This window comes from Oncorhynchus gorbuscha, unplaced genomic scaffold (assembly GCF_021184085.1).
Source record: "Oncorhynchus gorbuscha isolate QuinsamMale2020 ecotype Even-year unplaced genomic scaffold, OgorEven_v1.0 Un_scaffold_1137, whole genome shotgun sequence".
Classification (NCBI taxonomy): domain Eukaryota; kingdom Metazoa; phylum Chordata; class Actinopteri; order Salmoniformes; family Salmonidae; genus Oncorhynchus; species Oncorhynchus gorbuscha.
In genome coordinates, this window is record NW_025746007.1 from 126,838 (window position 1) to 145,266 (window position 18,429).

General features: G+C 48.3%; 1 protein-coding gene across 1 annotated transcript in view; it reads left to right on the forward strand.

Annotated features, from left to right (window-relative positions):
• Positions 1-15,282, forward strand: part of LOC124021599 (probable JmjC domain-containing histone demethylation protein 2C) — a 137,304-nt gene extending 122,022 nt beyond the window's left edge. Inside the window, 4 exon segments of the mRNA XM_046336739.1 lie at positions 1,258-1,397; positions 5,323-5,499; positions 10,644-10,775; positions 15,098-15,282. Of these exon segments, the coding sequence (XP_046192695.1) occupies positions 1,258-1,397; positions 5,323-5,499; positions 10,644-10,775; positions 15,098-15,181 (533 nt within the window). The 3' untranslated portion in view covers positions 15,182-15,282.
• The last annotated feature ends 3,147 nt before the right edge of the window (positions 15,283-18,429 follow it).

The window sequence follows — 18,429 nt, forward strand, 5'->3', positions numbered from 1 at the left end:
ATATTGTCTTGTCCTGGGACTCTCTCTCTCTGGTCCTGTCCTGGGACTCTCTCTCTCTGGTCCTGTCCTGGGACTCTCTCTCTCTGGTCCTGTCCTGGGACTCTCTCTCTCTGGTCCTGTCCTGTCCTGGGACTCTCTCTCTCTGGTCCTGTCCTGGGACTCTCTCTCTCTCTGGTCCTGTCCTGTCCTGGGACTCTCTCTCTTTTCCTGTCCTGGAACTCTCTCTCTCTGGTCCTGTCCTGGGACTCTCTCTCTCTGGTCCTGTCCTGGGACTCTCTCTCTTGTCCTGTCCTGGGACTCTCTCTCTTGTCCTGTCCTGGGACTCTCTCTTTCTGGTCCTGTACCTGGGACTCTCTCTCTTGTCCTGTCCGGGGACTCTCTCTCTTGTCCCGTCCTGGGACTCTCTCTCTTGTCCTGTCCTGGGACTCTCTCTCTCTGGTCCTGTCCTGTACCTGGGACTCTCTCTCTTGTCCTGTCCTGGGACTCTCCCTCTCTGGTCCTGTCCTGGGACTCTCTCTTTCTGGTCCTGTCCTGTACCTGGGACTCTCTCTTTCTGGTCCTGTCCTGGGACTCTCTCTGGTCCTGTCCTGTCCTGGGACTCTCTCTGGTCCTGTCCTGGGACTCTCTCTTTCTGGTCCTGTCCTGTACCTGAGACCCTCTCTCTCTCTCTCTCTCCTCATCACTATTCATTACAGACAGACACCCTCTGTGCTCAGTCTCTCTCTCATCACTATTCATTAGACACATTCTCTGTCTCTCTCTCTCTCTCTCTCTCTCTCTCTCTCTCTCTCTCTCTCTCTCTCTCTCTCTCTCTCTCTCTCTCTCTCCCCTCATCACTATTTTATTAGACAGACACCCTCTGTGCTCAGTGTCTCTCTCTCTCTCTCCTCATCACTATTCATTAGACAGACACCCTCTGTGCTCAGTCTCTCTCTCATCACTATTCATTAGACACATTTTTTCCCTCTCTCTCTCTCTCTCTCTCTCTCTCTCTCTCTCTCTCTCTCTCTCTCTCTCTCTCTCTCTCTCTCTCTCTCTCTCTCTCTCTCTCTCTCTCTCTCTCTCTCTCTCTCTCTCTCTCTCTCTCATCACTATTCATTAGACAGACACCCTCTGTGCTCAGTGTCTCTCTCATCACTATTCATTTTTAAAGGGATGTTGATGCTTGTGTCAGCGAGCCCCGCCTCTCTGTGTTGTCAATGTACAGCAGACTCTGAGATGTGTGGTGTTTGAACTCCCACTGTGTTTGTGTTGCAGGAGTGTTGAAGAGACTGGAGGAGGAAGACTTGGATGACAGCGTGAAGAAGAGATTAAAGGATTCCAGCGAGACTCCTGGAGCCTTGTGGCACATCTACATTAGCAAAGATGTGGAGAAAATTAAAGACTTTCTGCACAAGGTTATTCTCACTTTAATATGTTCTCTGTCTGTCTGGCCCTCTGGCTGGCTCTCTGTCTGTCTGGCCCTCTGGCTGGTTCTCTGTCTGTCTGGCCCTCTGGCTGGCTCTCTGTCTGTCTGGCCCTCTGGCTGGCTCTCTGTCTGTCTGGCCCTCTGTCTGGCAGTCTCTAAGTCTGGCTCTCTATCTCTCTGTCTGGCTCTCTGGCTGGCTGTCTCTCTGTCTGGCCGGCCCTCTGCCTGTCTGGCTCTCTGTCTGTCTGATTGGCTGCCTGGCTCTCTGTCTGGCCCTCTGGCTGTCTCTCAGTCTGGCTGTCTCTCAGTCTGGCTCTCTGTCTGGCTGGCTCTCTGACTGTCTGTCACACTCACATATATATGTGGTTTTATTGTCATGGGAAACATATGATAACATTGCAAAAGCAAGTAAAATAGATCATCAACAAAAGTGAAATGAACAGTAAACATTACACTCACAGAAGTTCCAAAAGAATAAAGACATTTTAAATGTCATATTATGTATATATATATATATAGTGTTGTAACGATGTGCAAATAGTTAAAGTACAAAAGGGGAAATAAATCAACACAAATACAGAGCATTCAGAAAGTATTCAGACCTCTTGACGTATCCCACATCCCTCCATGCCACAGGCCCACTACAAACCAGACCAAATGAATCCTTTTCCTCATCAGTCCACACACATCACCCCTCAATGACAAAGCATCCCTCCATGCCACAGGCCCACTACAAACCAGACCAAATGAATCCTTTTCCTCATCAGTCCACACACATCACCCCTCAATGACAAAGCATCCCTCCATGCCACAGGCCCACTACAAACCAGACCAAATGAATCCTTTTCCTCATCAGTCCACACACATCACCCCTCAATGACAAAGCATCCCTCCATGCCACAGGCCCACTACAAACCAGACCAAATGAATCCTTTTCCTCATCAGTCCACACACATCACCCCTCAATGACAAAGCATCCCTCCATGCCACAGGCCCACTACAAACCAGACCAAATGAATCCTTTTCCTCATCAGTCCACACACATCACCCCTCAATGACAAAGCATCCCTCCATGCCACAGGCCCACTACAAACCAGACCAAATTAATCCTTTTCCTCATCAGTCCACACACATCACCCCTCAATGACAAAGCATCCCTCCATGCCACAGGCCCACTACAAACCAGACCAAATGAATCCTTTTCCTCATCAGTCCACACACATCACCCCTCAATGACAAAGCAAATCTACCAGAAATATCCCATCTACATAACATTCAGACCCGTTGCTATGAGACTTGAAATTAAGTTCAGGTGCATCCTGTTTCCATTGATCATCCTTGAGATGTTTCTACAACTTGATTGGAGTCCACCTCTGATAAATTCAATTGATTGGACATGATTTGGAAAGGCACACACCTGTCTATAAAAAGTCCCACAATGCATGTCAGAGCAAAAACCCAAGCCATGAGGTGGAAAGAATTGTCCGTAGAGCTCCGAGACAGGATTGTTTGAGGCACAGATCTGGGGAAGGGTACCAAAAAATTTCTGCAGCATTGAAGGGTCCCCAAGAACACAGTGGCCTTGGAACCACCAAGACTCTTCCTAGAGCTGGCTGCCCGACCAAACTGAGCAATGGGGGAGAAGGGCCTTGGTCAGGGAGGTGACCAAGAACCCAATGGTCCCGCCAGACGGAAGCCACTCTTCAGGAAAAGGCACATGACAGCCCGCTTGGAGTTTGCCAAAATGCACCTGAAAATTCTCTGGTGTGAACTATTTGGCCTGAATGACAAGCATCACGCCTCTCTCTCTCTCTGGTTCTCTCTCCCTCTCTCTTTTCCTATCTCTCCTCCCCTCCTCCTCTCCCTCTCTCTCCTCCCCTCCTCCTCTCTAGATGACCTGATAAAACCCATCAGTCTGAGGGAGTTGTTTTACTATGGGACACAGCAGCCCAGCATCACGTCTCTCTCCTCCCCTCCCTCTCTCCTCCTCCTCTCTCTCCTCCTCCCCTCCTCCTCTCCCTCTCTCTCCTCCTCTCCCTCTCTCTCCGCCCCTCCTCCTCTCCCTCTTTCTCCTCCCCTCCTCATCTCCCTCTTTCTCCTCCCCTCCTCATCTCCCTCTTTCTCCTCCCCTCCTCATCTCCCTCTTTCTCCTCCCCTCCTCCTCTCCCTCTTTCTCCTCCCCTCCTCCTCTCCCTCTTTCTCCTCCCCTCCTCCTCTCCCTCTCTCTCCTCCCCCTCCCTCTCCCTCTTTCTCCTCCCCTCCTCTCCCTCTCTCTCCTCTCTTTCTCCTCCTCTCCCTCTCTCCTCCCCCCTCCTCTCCCTCTTTCTCCTCCCCTCCTCCTCTCCCTCTCTCCCCTCCCTCTCCTCCCCTCCTCTCCCTCTCTCTCCTCCTCTCTCCACTCTAGTCCTTCAGAGGGAGGAGTTTTTCTACGGGACACAGCAGCCCAGCCTGACAGACGAGACACTTTATTGCTTACTGAACTGTGTGTTGTGGTTGTACTGTTCTGTGGATGGTGGATATCTCATCCTGCAGCCTTGTCTCTGTCTGGTTTACTGAGGAACGTCACTGATGTCCTGAATCTGACCTGGTGCTGTCCTGAATCTGACCTGGTCCTGAATCTGACCTGGTGCTGTCCTGAATCTGACCTGGTGCTGTCCTGAATCTGACCTGGTCCTGATTCTGACCTGGTCCTGTCCTGAATCTGACAACAATCTGACCTGGTGCTGTCCTGAATCTGACCTGGTGCTGTCCTGAATCTGACCTGGTGCTGTCCTGAATCTGACCTGGTGCTGTCCTGAATCTGACCTGGTGCTGTCCTGAATCTGACCTGGTGCTGTCCTGAATCTGACCTGGTGCTGTCCTGAATCTGACCTGGTCCTGTACTGAATCTGACAACAATCTGACCTGGTGCTGTCCTGAATCTGACCTGGTGCTGTCCTGAATCTGACCTGGTGCTGTCCTGATTCTGACCTGGTCCTGTCCTGATTCTGACCTGGTGCTGTCCTGAATCTGACCTGGTGCTGTCCTGATTCTGACCTGGTCCTGTCCTGAATCTGACCTGGTGCTGTCCTGAATCTGACCTGGTGCTGTCCTGAATCTGACCTGGTGCTGTCCTGAATCTGACCTGGTGCTGTCCTGAATCTGACCTGGTGCTGTCCTGAATCTGACCTGGTCCTGTCCTGAATCTGACCTGGTCCTATCCTAAATCTGACTTGGTGCTGTCCTGAATCTGACCTTGTCCTGTCCTGAATCTGACCTGGTGCTGTCCTGAATCTGACCTGGTCCTGTACTGATTCTGACCTGGTCCTGTCCTGAATCTGACAACAATCTGACCTGGTGCTGTCCTGAATCTGACCTGGTGCTGTCCTGAATCTGACCTGGTCCTGTCCTGATTCTGACCTGGTCCTGTCCTGAATCTGACCTGGTGCTGTCCTGAATCTGACCTGGTGCTGTCCTGAATCTGACCTGGTGCTGTCCTGAATCTGACCTGGTGCTGTCCTGAATCTGACCTGGTGCTGTCCTGAATCTGACCTGGTGCTGTCCTGAATCTGACCTGGTGCTGTCCTGAATCTGACCTGGTCCTGTCCTGAATCTGACCTGGTCCTGTCCTGAATCTGACCTGGTCCTGTACTGATTCTGACCTGGTCCTGTCCTGAATCTGACAACAATCTGACCTGGTGCTGTCCTGAATCTGACCTGGTGCTGTCCTGATTCTGACCTGGTCCTGTCCTGATTCTGACCTGGTCCTGTCCTGAATCTGTGTTTACTGTCTGTTCTACTGATGTCCTCCTCCATCAGGTTTGCCTGTCCGTCTGTCCGCCTGTCCGTCCGTCTGAATTAGCTCAAAAGTCAACCTCTCCTGTGTAGTTTCTGTGTATAATCTTAGCTGTGTGTTCTTCATGTGTTGTCAGCAGGTTGCTAAGGAGCAGGGGGCGGAGATTTCAGCAGAGCATGACCCAATCAGAGAGCCGGGCTGGTACCTGAGCAGGAAGTTGCGTCAGCGTCTGTGGGAGGAGCATGATGTGCAGGGCTTGACCGTGGTTCAGTTCCTGGGGGACTCTGTCCTCATCCCGGCCGGGGCGCTGCACCAGGTACCTAGATTTAGTTTGAACTTTTTTATTAAACACTTATTTAAGAACGACGAGAGACACAACACTACATAAAGACCTAAGACAACAACATGGCAACAACACAACATGACAACAACACTACATAAAGACCTAAGACAACAACATGGCAACAACACAACATGACAACAACACAACCTGACAACAACACAACCTGACAACAACACAACATGACAACAACACAACATGGCAACAACACAACATGGCAACAACACAACATGACAACAACACAACATGGCAACAACACAACATGGCAACAACACAACATGACAACAACACTACATAAAGACCTAAGACAACAAGATGGCAACAACACAACATGGCAACAACACAACATGGCAACAACACAACATGACAACAACACAACATGACAACATGGCAACAACACATGACAACAACACAACATGACAACAACATGGCAACAACACAACATGACAACAACACATGACAACAACACAGCATGACAACAACACAACATGGTAACATGGCAACAACACAGCATGACAACAACACAACATGGTAACAACATGGCAACAACACAGCATGACAACAACACATGACAACAACACAGCATGACAACAACACAACATGGTAACAACATGGCAACAACACAGCATGGCAACAACACAGCATGACAACAACACAGCATGACAACAACACAACATGACAACAACACAACATGACAACAACATGACAACAACACAACATGGCAACAACACAACATGACAACAACACAGCATGACAACAACACAGCATGACAACAACACGACATGACAACAACACGACATGACAACAACACAACAACACAACATGGCAACAACACAACAACACAACATGGCAACAACACAACATGGCAACAACATGGCAACAACACAACATGACAACAACATGGCAACAACACAACATGACAACAACACAACATGGCAACAACACAACATGACAACAACACAACATGACAACAACACAACATGACAACAACACAACATGACAACAACACAACATGACAACAACACAACATGGCAACAACACAACATGGCAACAACACAACATGGCAACAACACAACATGGCAACAACACAACATGACAACAACACAACATGGCAACAACACAACATGGCAACAACATGGCAACAACACAACATGGCAACAACATGGCAACAACACAACATGACAACAACATGGCAACAACACAACATGACAACAACATGGCAACAACACAACATGACAACAACACAACATGGCAACAACACAACATGACAACAACACAACATGGCAACAACACAACATGACAACAACACAACATGACAACAACACAACATGACAACAACACAACATGGCAACAACACAACATGACAACAACACAACATGGCAACAACACAACATGGCAACATGGCAACAACACAACATGGCAACAACACAACATGGCAACATGGCAACAACACAACATGGCAACAACACAACATGATAACATGGCAACAACACAACATGGCAACAACACAACATGGCAACAACACAACATGATAACATGGCAACAACACAACATGGCAACAACACAACATGGCAACAACATGGCAACAACACAACATGACAACACAACATGACAACAACACTACATAAAGACCTAAGACAACAACATGACAACAACACAACATGGCAACAACACTACATGGCAACAACACAACATGGCAACAACACAACATGGCAACAACACAACATGGCAACAACACTACATAAAGACCTAAGACAACATGACAACAACACAACATGACAACAACACATGGCAACAACATTGTAGCAACATGGCAACAACATGGCAACAACACAACATGGCAACAACACAACATGGCAACAACACAACATGACAACAACACAACATGACAACAACACTACATAAAGACCTAAGACAACAACATGACAACAACACAACATGGCAACAACACTACATAAAGACCTAAGACAACAACATGACAACAACACAACATGACAACAACATGGCAACAACACATGGCAACAACATGGTAGCAACACAACATGGCGACAACATGGCAACAACACAACATGGCAACAACACAACATGACAACAACATGGCAACAACACAACATGACAACAACATGACAACAACACAACATGGCAACAACATGACAACAACACAACATGACAACAGCATGGCAACAACACAACATGACAACAACACAACATGACAACATAATGGCAACAACACAACATGACAACAACACAACATGACAACAACATAGCAACAACACAAAATGGCAACACAACATGACAACAACACAACATGGCAACAACACAACATGACAACAACATGGTAGCAACACAACATGACAACAACACATGACAACATGGTCGCAACACATGGCAACAACACAACATGACAACACATGACAACAACACATAACGACAACAACACAACATGGCCAAAACACAACATGGCAACAACATGGTAGCAACACATGGCCAAAACACAACATGGCCAAAACACAACATGGCAACAACACAACATGACAACAACATGGTAGCAACACATGGCCAAAACACAACATGGCCAAAACACAACATGGCAACAACACAACAACAACACAACATGACAACACATGGCAACAACAAAACATGACAACAACACATGACAACAACATGGTAGCAACACATGGCAACAACACAATATGACAACAACATGGTTGACTCTGCTGTCTCTGTCCCCTTGGGTTCCCCAGGACCAGGACTGACAACCACTGATACAGTAGACATGACTCTGCTGTCTCTGTCCCCTTGGGTTCCCCAGGACCAGGACTGACAACCACTGATACAGTAGACATGACTCTGCTGTCTCTGTCCCCTTGGGTTCCCCAGGACCAGGACTGACAACCACTGATACAGTAGACATGACTCTGCTGTCTCTGTCCCCTTGTGTTCCCCAGGACTGACAACCACTGATACAGTAGACATGACTCTGCTGTCTCTGTCCCCTTGGGTTCCCCAGGACCAGGACTGACAACCACTGATACAGTAGACATGACTCTGCTGTCTCTGTCCCCTTAGGTTCCCCAGGACCAGGACTGACAACCACTGATACAGTAGACATGACTCTGCTGTCTCTGTCCCCTTGTGTTCCCCAGGACTGACAACCACTGATACAGTAGACATGACTCTGCTGTCTCTGTCCCCTTGGGTTCCCCAGGACCAGGACTGACAACCACTGATACAGTAGACATGACTCTGCTGTCTCTGTCCCCTTGGGTTCCCCAGGACCAGGACTGACAACCACTGATACCTGATCACATATCCCCTTAGCACCTGTCCCACCTTGTGATGGCCTCATGTTATACTTCTCTCTCTGTCTTTACGTCTCTCTCTCTCTGACCCAATTTCCCTCTCTTTCGGTCTCTCTCCCTCTTCTTATCTTGTTTCTGTAGTCTGCTGTACCAGTATAGTAGATGTCCAGATTGCCTTGTAGGTGTTATATTGAACTAGTCAGATAAGAGGAGAGCCTACTGCCACTCTGCTCTATTCTGTTGGAACTCACTGCCTTCTAGTGATACATGTTCTCAATCCTCTCCCCTTCTCTCTCTCTCCCTCCCTCTCTCTCTCCCTCTCTCTCTCTCCCCTTCTCTCTCTCCCCTTCTCCCTCTCCCCTTCTCTCTCTCTCCCTCCCTCTCTCTCCCCTTCTCTCTCTCTCCCTCCCTCTCTCTCCTCTTCTCTCTCTCCTTCTCTCTCTCCCCTTCCCTCTCTCTCCCTTCTCTCTCTCCCCTTCTCTCTCTCCCCCTCCCTCCCTCTCTCTCCCCTTCTCTCTCTCCCCTTCTCTCTCTCTCCTCTCTCTCTCCCCTTCCCTCTCTCTCCCCTCTCTCTCCCCTCTCTCTCTCCCCTTCTCTCTCTCCCCTTCTCTCAACCCCTTCTCTCTCTCCCTCTCTCCCTCTCTCTCCCCTTCTCTCTCTCCCCTTCCCTCTCTCTCCCCTTCTCTCTCTCCCCTTCTCTCTCTCCCCTTTCTCTCTCTCCCCCCCCTCTCTCTCTCTCTCTCTCTCTCTCTCTCTCCCCTTCTCCCTCTCCCCTTCTCTCTCTCTCCCTCCCTCTCTCTCCCCTTCTCTCTCTCTCCCTCCCTCTCTCTCCTCTTCTCTCTCTCCTTCTCTCTCTCCCCTTCCCTCTCTCTCCCCTTCTCTCTCTCCCCCTCCCTCTCTCTCCCTCCCTCTCTCTCCCCTTCTCTCTCTCTCCCTCTCTCTCTCTCCCTTCTCTCTCTCCCCTCTCTCTCTCCCCTTCTCTCTCTCCCCCTCCCTCTCTCTCCCTCCCTCTCTCTCCCTTCTCTCTCTCTCCCTCCCTCTCTCTCCCCTTCTCTCTCTCTCCCCTTCTCTCTCTCTCCCTCCCTCTCTCTCCCCTTCTCACTCTCCCCCTCCCTCTCTCTCCCCTTCTCTCTCCCCCTCTCTCTCCCCCTCCCTCTCTCCACTTCTTTCTCCCCATCCCTCTCCCTCCCTCTCCCCCTCCCTCTCTCTCCACTTCTCTCTCCCCCTCTCTCTCTCTCCCTCCCTTTCTCTCCCCCTTCTCTCTCCTCTCCCCTCCCCTCTCCTCTCCCTCCCCTTCTCTCTCCTCTCCCCTCCCCTTCTCTCTCTCTTCTCTCTCTCCCTCTCCCCTCCCCTTCTCTCTCCTCTCCCCCTCCCTCTCTCTCCCCCTTCTCTCTCTCTCTCCCCCTCCCTCTCTCTCCCCCTCCCTCTCTCCACTTCTTTCTCCCCCTCCCTCTCTCTCCCCCTCTCCCCTCCCTTTCTCTCCCCCTTCTCTCTCCTCTCCCCTTCTCTCTCTCTCCCTCTCCCTCCCCTTCTCTCTCTCTCTCCCTCTCCCTCCCCTTCTCTCTCTCTTCTCTCTCTTCCCCTCCCCTTCTCTCTCTCTTCTCTCTCTTCCCCTCCCCTTCTCTCTCTGTTCTCTCTCCTCTCCCTTCTCTCTCCTCCCCCTTCTCTCTCTCCTCCCCCTCTCTCTCCTCTCCCCCTTCTCTCTCCTCTCCCCCTTCTCTCTCCTCTCCCCTTCTCTCTCCTCTCTCCCTTCTCTCTCCTCTCTCCCTTCTCTCTCCTCTCCCCCTTCTCTCTCCTCTCCCCCTCCCCCTCTGACAGGTGCAGAACCTTCACAGTTGTGTCCAGGTGATAAATGACTTTGTGTCTCCAGAGCATGTATTCCACTCCTTCCACCTGACACAGGAACTGAGATCCTCCAGAGAAGAGCCCAACTACGAAGATAAACTACAGGTGGGTTTGCTGTGACGAACCCTGTCGTCTCCTGTTCTCATCTCAATGTGTTTCCCTTTAAAGTGACAATCTGACATTGATACATCCATATTAGGACTTAAAATGAACTACTTTATTGTTTGAATCACAGAATGCCATTTTAATGTTCTCTACATACAGGGTCTTCAGAAATGATTCACACCCCTTGACTTTTCCACATTTTGTTGTTACAGCCTGAATTTAAAATTGATTCAATTGAGATTTTGTGTCAAAATACTCCATAATACTTCATCATTTTAAACACAGATTCAACCACAAAGAACATGGAGGTTTTCTATTGCCTCAGGAAGAAGGGCACCTATTGGTAGATGGGAAAAGACATTGTATATCATGGAGCATGGTATCAATATACCCAGTCACGACCAAGATACAGGCGTCCTTTCTAACTCAGTTGCTGGAGAAGAAGGAAACTGCTCAGGGATTTTACCATGAGGTCAATGGTGACTTTAAAACAGTTACAGAGTTTAATGGCTGTGATAGGAGAAAACTGAGGATGGATCAACAACAGAGTAGTTACTCCACAATACTAACCTAAATGACAGAGTGAAAAGAAGGAAGCCTGTACATAATACAAATATTCCAAAACATGCATCCTGTTTGCAACAAGGCACTAAAGTAACACTGCAAAGAAATGAACTTTATGTCCTGAATACAAAGTGTTACGTTTGGTGCAAATCCAACACATCACTGAGTAACACTCTTCATATTTTCATGCATTGTGGTGGCTGTGTCATGTTAGGGGTATGCTTGTCATCGGGAAGGACTAGGGAGTTTTTCAGGATAAAAAAATAAATAAATGAATTTGAGCTAAGCACAGGCGAAAACCTGGTTGTCTGCTTTCCACCAGACAGTGGGCGATGAATTCGCCTTTCAGCAGGACAATAATCTAAAACACAAGGCCAAATCTACACTGGAGTTGCTTACCAAGACAACATTGAATATTCCTGACTTGCCTACTTAGAGTTTTGACTTAAATCTACGGCAAGACCTGAAAATGGATGTCTGACAATGATCAACAACTCATTTGACAGAGCAAGAATAATGGGCAAATGTTACATAAATCAGGTTTGGAATGCTCTCAGGGAATTACCCAGAAAGACTCTCCGCTCTGATCGCTGCCAAAGGTGATTCTACCGAGTATTGACTCAGGGGGTGTTGATACTTATGTAAATTAGATTTCTGTATTTCATTTTTAATACATTTGCAGAAATTCCTAAAAACATATTTTCACTGTAACATGGTGGGGTATTGTGTGTAGATGGGTGAGAATCCATTTTGAATTCAGGCCTGTAACACAACAGAATGTGGATAAGTCGAGGGGTGTGAATATTTTCTGAAGGCGGTGGACATAGTATCACCACGGTACAAAACAGAGACAAGGACAACGAAGGAGCTCTCTTCTAGGAGTGAAGAAGAAACGGGCTTTGTGTCGGTAATAAAACTCAAAACAGAGACAAGTACAACGAAGGAGCTCTCTTCTGGGAGTGAAGCAGAAACAGGCTTTGTGTCGGTAATAAAACTCAAAACAGAGACGAGTACAACGAAGGAGCTCTCTTCTAGGAGTGGAGGAGAAACGGGCTTTGTGTCGGTAATAAAACTCAATACAGATACGAGTACAACGAAGGAGCTCTCTTCTAGGAGTGAAGGAGAAACGGGCTTTGTGTCGGTAATAAAACTCAAAACAGAGACGAGTACAACGAAGGAGCTCTCTTCTGGGAGTGAAGGAGAAACAGGCTTTGTGTCGGTAATAAAACTCAAAACAGAGACGAGTACAACGAAGGAGCTCTCGGTAATAAAACTCAATACAGAGACAAGTACAACGAAGGAGCTCTCTTCTGGGAGTGAAGGAGAAACAGGCTTTGTGTCGGTAATAAAACTCAATACAGAGACAAGGTTCTCTCTGGTGAAGCTCAACTTCTCATCCACCCAAACTCAGACATCTGTACGTTTTGCCCTGCTCTATACAATGTCCTTCCATGGTACTAATGACATGGTTTTCAGAGGGTTTAGTATTGGTAAATACCATGCATTTAGTACTAATGACATGGTTTTCAGAGTATTGGTAAATACCATGCATTTAGTACTAATGACATGGTTTTCAGAGGGTTTAGTATTGGTAAATACCATGCATTTAGTACTAATGACATGGTTTTAAGAGTATTGGTAAATACCATGCATTCAGAACGAGCTTCAGATTCTGTTGATGGTAAAAGCTGTTTGAGCTTTTTCAAAAGCCAAAGTCAAACTGCTGTGACCTGACTGGAGAACAGTGTTAAACTGACTGGAGAACAGTGTTAAACTGCTGTGACCTGACTGGTCAGTGTCAAACAACAAGACAGTCTGATTTCAGGTCATAGTCACACCCTGATTCAGAAGGCAGTCTGATTTCAGGTCATAGTCACACCCTGATTCAGAAGGCAGTCTGATTTCAGGTCATAGTCACACCCTGATTCAGAAGGCAGTCTGATTTCAGGTCATAGTCACACCCTGATTCAGAAGGCAGTCTGATTTCAGGTCATAGTCACACCCTGATTCAGAAGGCAGTCTGATTTCAGGTCATAGTCACACCCTGATTCAGAAGGCAGTCTGATTTCAGGTCATAGTCACACCCTGATTCAGAAGGCAGTCTGATTTCAGGTCATAGTCACACCCTGATTCAGAAGGCAGTCTGATTTCAGGTCATAGTCACACCCTGATTCAGAAGGCAGTCTGATTTCAGGTCATAGTCACACCCTGATTCAGAAGGCAGTCTGATTTCAGGTCATAGTCACACCCTGATTCAGAAGGCAGTCTGATTTCAGGTCATAGTCACACCCTGATTCAGAAGGCAGTCTGATTTCAGGTCATAGTCACAGCCTGATTCAGAAGGCAGTCTGATTTCAGGTCATAGTCACAGCCTGATTCAGAAGGCAGTCTGATTTCAGGTCATAGTCACACCCTGATTCAGAAGGCAGTCTGATTTCAGGTCATAGTCACAGCCTGATTCAGAAGGCAGTCTGATTTCAGGTCATAGTCACACCCTGATTCAGAAGGCGGTGTTAAAAGCCATCCCATCATCAGCTGAATTAGACCGTCTTGCTTTAGCTTTCCGTTTCCTTCTGATTTCAGTCATCAGAGAACCATCCCTTCATTCTGGATTGGTGGCTTGTAAATGTGAACTTTGTAGAGGTGTGGGGTGTCAGGGGTTCTATGTACAGGGGACCAGGACAGGGGACCAGGACAGGGGTACAGGGGACCAGGACAGGGGACCAGGACAGGGGTACAGGGGACCAGGACAGGGGTACAGGGGACCAGGACAGGGGTACAGGGGACCAGGACAGGGGTACAGGGGACCAGGACAGGGGTACAGGGGACCAGGACAGGGGTACAGGGGACCAGGACAGGGGTACAAGGGACCAGGACAGGGATACAGGGGACCAGGACAGGGCATCAGGACAGGGGACCAGGACAGGGGTACAGGGGACCAGGACAGGGGTACAGGGGACCAGGACAGGGGTACAGGGGACCAGGACAGGGGTACAGGGGACCAGGACAGGGGTACAGGGGACCAGGACAGGGGTACAGTGGACCAGGACAGGGGACCAGGACAGGGGAACAGGACAGGAGACCAGGGGACCAGGACAGGGGTACAGGGGACCAGGACAGGGGTACAGGGGACCAGGACAGGGGTACAGGGGACCAGGACAGGGGAACAGGACATGGGTACAGGAGACCAGGACAGGGGTACAGGACAGGGGACCAGGACAGGGGTACAGGGGACCAGGACAGGGGAACAGGACATGGGTACAGGGTTTTGAGAATTGTATCTTATTTTGTTACAACCTGAAATTAGACAAACTTAGTTTTCGCAACCAGGAAATGGAGGAGCAATTTCTGCAAAGTGCAACTTTATTTAATTAACTATTGGGCCAATAAAGGTGTACGTATATTTTTTTAAGTATCTCTCCCTCCTGTTTAACCTCTCCTCTCTGTCATCGCCCTCTCTCCATCTCTCTCTCTGTCTCTCCCTCCTGTTTGACCTCTCCTCTCTGTCTCTCCCTCCTGTTTAACCTCTTCTCTCTCTCTCTCCCTCCTGTTTAACCTCTTCTCTCTCTCTCCTCTCTCTCTCCCTCCTGTTTAACCTCTCCTCTCTCTCTCTCCTCTCTCTCTCTCCCTCCTGTTTAACCTCTCCTCTCTGTCCTCTCCGTCTCTATCTATCTCTCCTCTCTGTCTCTCCCTCCTGTTTAACCTCTCCTCTCTGTCTCTCCCTCCTGTTTAACCTCTCCTCTCTGTCCTCTCCCCAGGTAAAGAACATCTTGTTCCACTCTGTGAAGGATGCATTGACGTCGCTGAGGAGGTACTGCCAGGAGGAGGAAGAGAATTCCTGACCCGCAGTCCCCCTGGCTCCTCCCTCTCTGGCTCCTCCCTCTCTGGCTCCTCCCTCTCTGGCGCCTCCCTCTCTGGCGCCTCCCTCTCTGGCGCCTCCCTCTCTGGCGCCTCCCTCTCTGGCGCCTCCCTCTCTGGCGCCTCCCTCTCTGGCGCCTCCCTCTCTGGCGCCTCCCTCTCTGGCGCCTCCCTCTCTGGCTCCTCCCTCTCTGGCGCCTCCCTCTCTGGCGCCTCCCTCTCTGGCGCCTCCCTCTCTGGCGCCTCCCTCTCTGGCGCCTCCCTCTCTGGCGTCTCCCTCTCTGAGACATCTTCCTTCAGCCTGGAACAGATATATACACACTGACACTAACTACAACATCAAAACACACTACAACACACTAGAACTACATGTTACTGACCAGCATCACTACCCAGCATCAGGATACTGACCACAGCAGCATCACCACCCAGCATCAGGATACTGACCACAGCAGCATCACTACCCAGCATCAGGATACTGACCACAGCAGCATCACTACCCAGCATCAGGATACTGACCACAGCAGCATCACCACCCAGCATCAGGATACTGACCACAGCAGCATCGCTACCACAGCATCAGGATACTGACCACAGCAGCATCACCACCCAGCATCAGGATACTGACCACAGCAGCATCACTACCCAGCATCAGGATACTGACCACAGCAGCATCACCACCCAGCATCAGGATACTGACCACAGCAGCATCACTACCCAGCATCAGGATACTGACCACAGCAGCATCGCTACCACAGCATCAGGATACTCACCACAGCAGCATCGCTACCCAGCATCAGGATACTGACCACAGCAGCATCGCTACCACAGCATCAGGAGAACTGAGTTCAGTAGAATCTGGTCTCACAGCTCTGACTGCTGTTCTGGAACCTTCTGTTCTCTGTTTGTTCCTGTAGAATCTGGTCTCACAGCTCTGACTGCTGTTCTGGAACCTTCTGTTCTCTGTTTGGTCCTGTAGAATCTGGTCTCACAGCTCTGACTGCTGTTCTGGAACCTTCTGTTCTCTGTTTGGTCCTGTAGAATCTGGTCTCACAGCTCTGACTGCTGTTCTGGAACCTTCTGTTCTCTGTTTGGTCCTGTAGAATCTGGTCTCACAGCTCTGACTGCTGTTCTGGAACCTTCTGTTCTCTGTTTGGTCCAGTAGAATCTGGTCTCACAGCTCTGACTGCTGTTCTGGAACCTTCTGTTCTCTGTTTGGTCCTGTAGAATCTGGTCTCACAGCTCTGACTGCTGTTCTGGAACCTTCTGTTCTCTGTTTGGTCCTGTAGAATCTGGTCTCACAGCTCTGACTGCTGTTCTGGAACCTTCTGTTCTCTGTTTGGTCCTGTAGAATCTGGTCTCACAGCTCTGACTGCTGTTCTGGAACCTTCTGTTCTCTGTTTGGTCCTGTAGAATCTGGTCTCACAGCTCTGACTGCTGTTCTGGAACCTTCTGTTCTCTGTTTGGTCCTGTAGAATCTGGTCTCACAGCTCTGACTGCTGTTCTGGAACCTTCTGTTCTCTGTTTGTTTAGTTCATGTTTTTCTTTCAATGTTTTTTCTTTCAAACGGTTGTATATTGTTTCTGTGAAAATTATGTATTTATTTTATAGGAGTTGTAAATGCGATGATGTTCTAGATCAAATGTAAATGTGACTTGTACAGTTTGCTAAATGATGAGTTGTGAGACGGATGCCGTTTCCTACATTGTGAGACAGTTACTGTGAGAGGAAACAGACTTCAGCTGTCGCCGAGAACTCTGGGAGTCGCTGCTGAATTCGTCCTCATGCCATATCTTTTAAAAACCAACTGCCAAACTATTCTATTGTATGAATCCGTGTACAGTTGTATTATGTAAAAAAAAAGACGAAATGAATAATACACTTCAGCATTTTATTAAGAAGTATTCACTGTAAAATGGAGACATTTACACACAAAAAATAATTTATTCAAATTTTGAAGTTTAAACGATAACAATTGTGTAAATATATACATATATACATTCACTGATGTATTTTTTAAAACATGGCTTGCTTCAATTTGTAATTTTAAAAGTGCAAGTGTTATATGCTTTGTACATTGAAGTTCAAAGGGGTTTTACATTTTCCATTAAAATGGATTCATCAAAGTATGTGTCTGCTGTGTCTTATTGCAGGTATTCCCAAACTGGGGTGTGTCTGCTGTGTCTTATTGCAGGTATTCCCAAACTGGGGTGTGTCTGCTGTGTCTTATTGCAGGTATTCCCAAACTGGGGTGTGTCTGCTGTGTCTTATTGCAGGTATTCCCAAACTGGGGTGTGTCTTATTGCAGGTATTCCCAAACTGGGGTTTGTCTTATTGCAGGTATTCCCAAACTGGGGTGTGTCTGTGCTGTGTCTTATTGCAGGTATTCCCAAACTGGGGTGTGTCTGTGCTGTGTCTTATTGCAGGTATTCCCAAACTGGGGTTTGTCTTATTGCAGGTATTCCCAAACTGGGGTTTGTCTTATTGCAGGTATTCCCAAACTGGGGTGTGTCTTATTGCAGGTATTCCCAAACTGGGGTGTGTCTTATTGCAGGTATTCCCAAACTGGGGTTTGTCTGTGCTGTGTCTTATTGCAGGTATTCCCAAACTGGGGTGTGTCTGTGCTGTGTCTTATTGCAGGTATTCCCAAACTGGGGTGTGTCTTATTGCAGGTATTCCCAAACTGGGGTTTGTCTTATTGCAGGTATTCCCAAACTGGGGTGTGTCTTATTGCAGGTATTCCCAAACTGGGGTGTGTCTTATTGCAGGTATTCCCAAACTGGGGTTTGTCTTATTGCAGGTATTCCCAAACTGGGGTGTGTCTTATTGCAGGTATTCCCAAACTGGGGTTTGTCTTATTGCAGGTATTCCCAAACTGAGGTTTGTCTGTACTGTGTCTTATTGCAGGTATTCCCAAACTGGGGTGTGTCTGTGCTGTGTCTTATTGCAGGTATTCCCAAACTGGGGTGTGTCTTATTGCAGGTATTCCCAAACTGGGGTTTGTCTTATTGCAGGTATTCCCAAACTGGGGTGTGTCTTATTGCAGGTATTCCCAAACTGGGTTTGTCTGTATTCCCAAACTGTGTCTTATTGCAGGTATTCCCAAACTGGGGTGTGTCTGTGCTGTGTCTTATTGCAGGTATTCCCAAACTGGGGTGTGTCTTATTGCAGGTATTCCCAAACTGGGGTTTGTCTTATTGCAGGTATTCCTAAACTGGGGTGTGTCTTATTG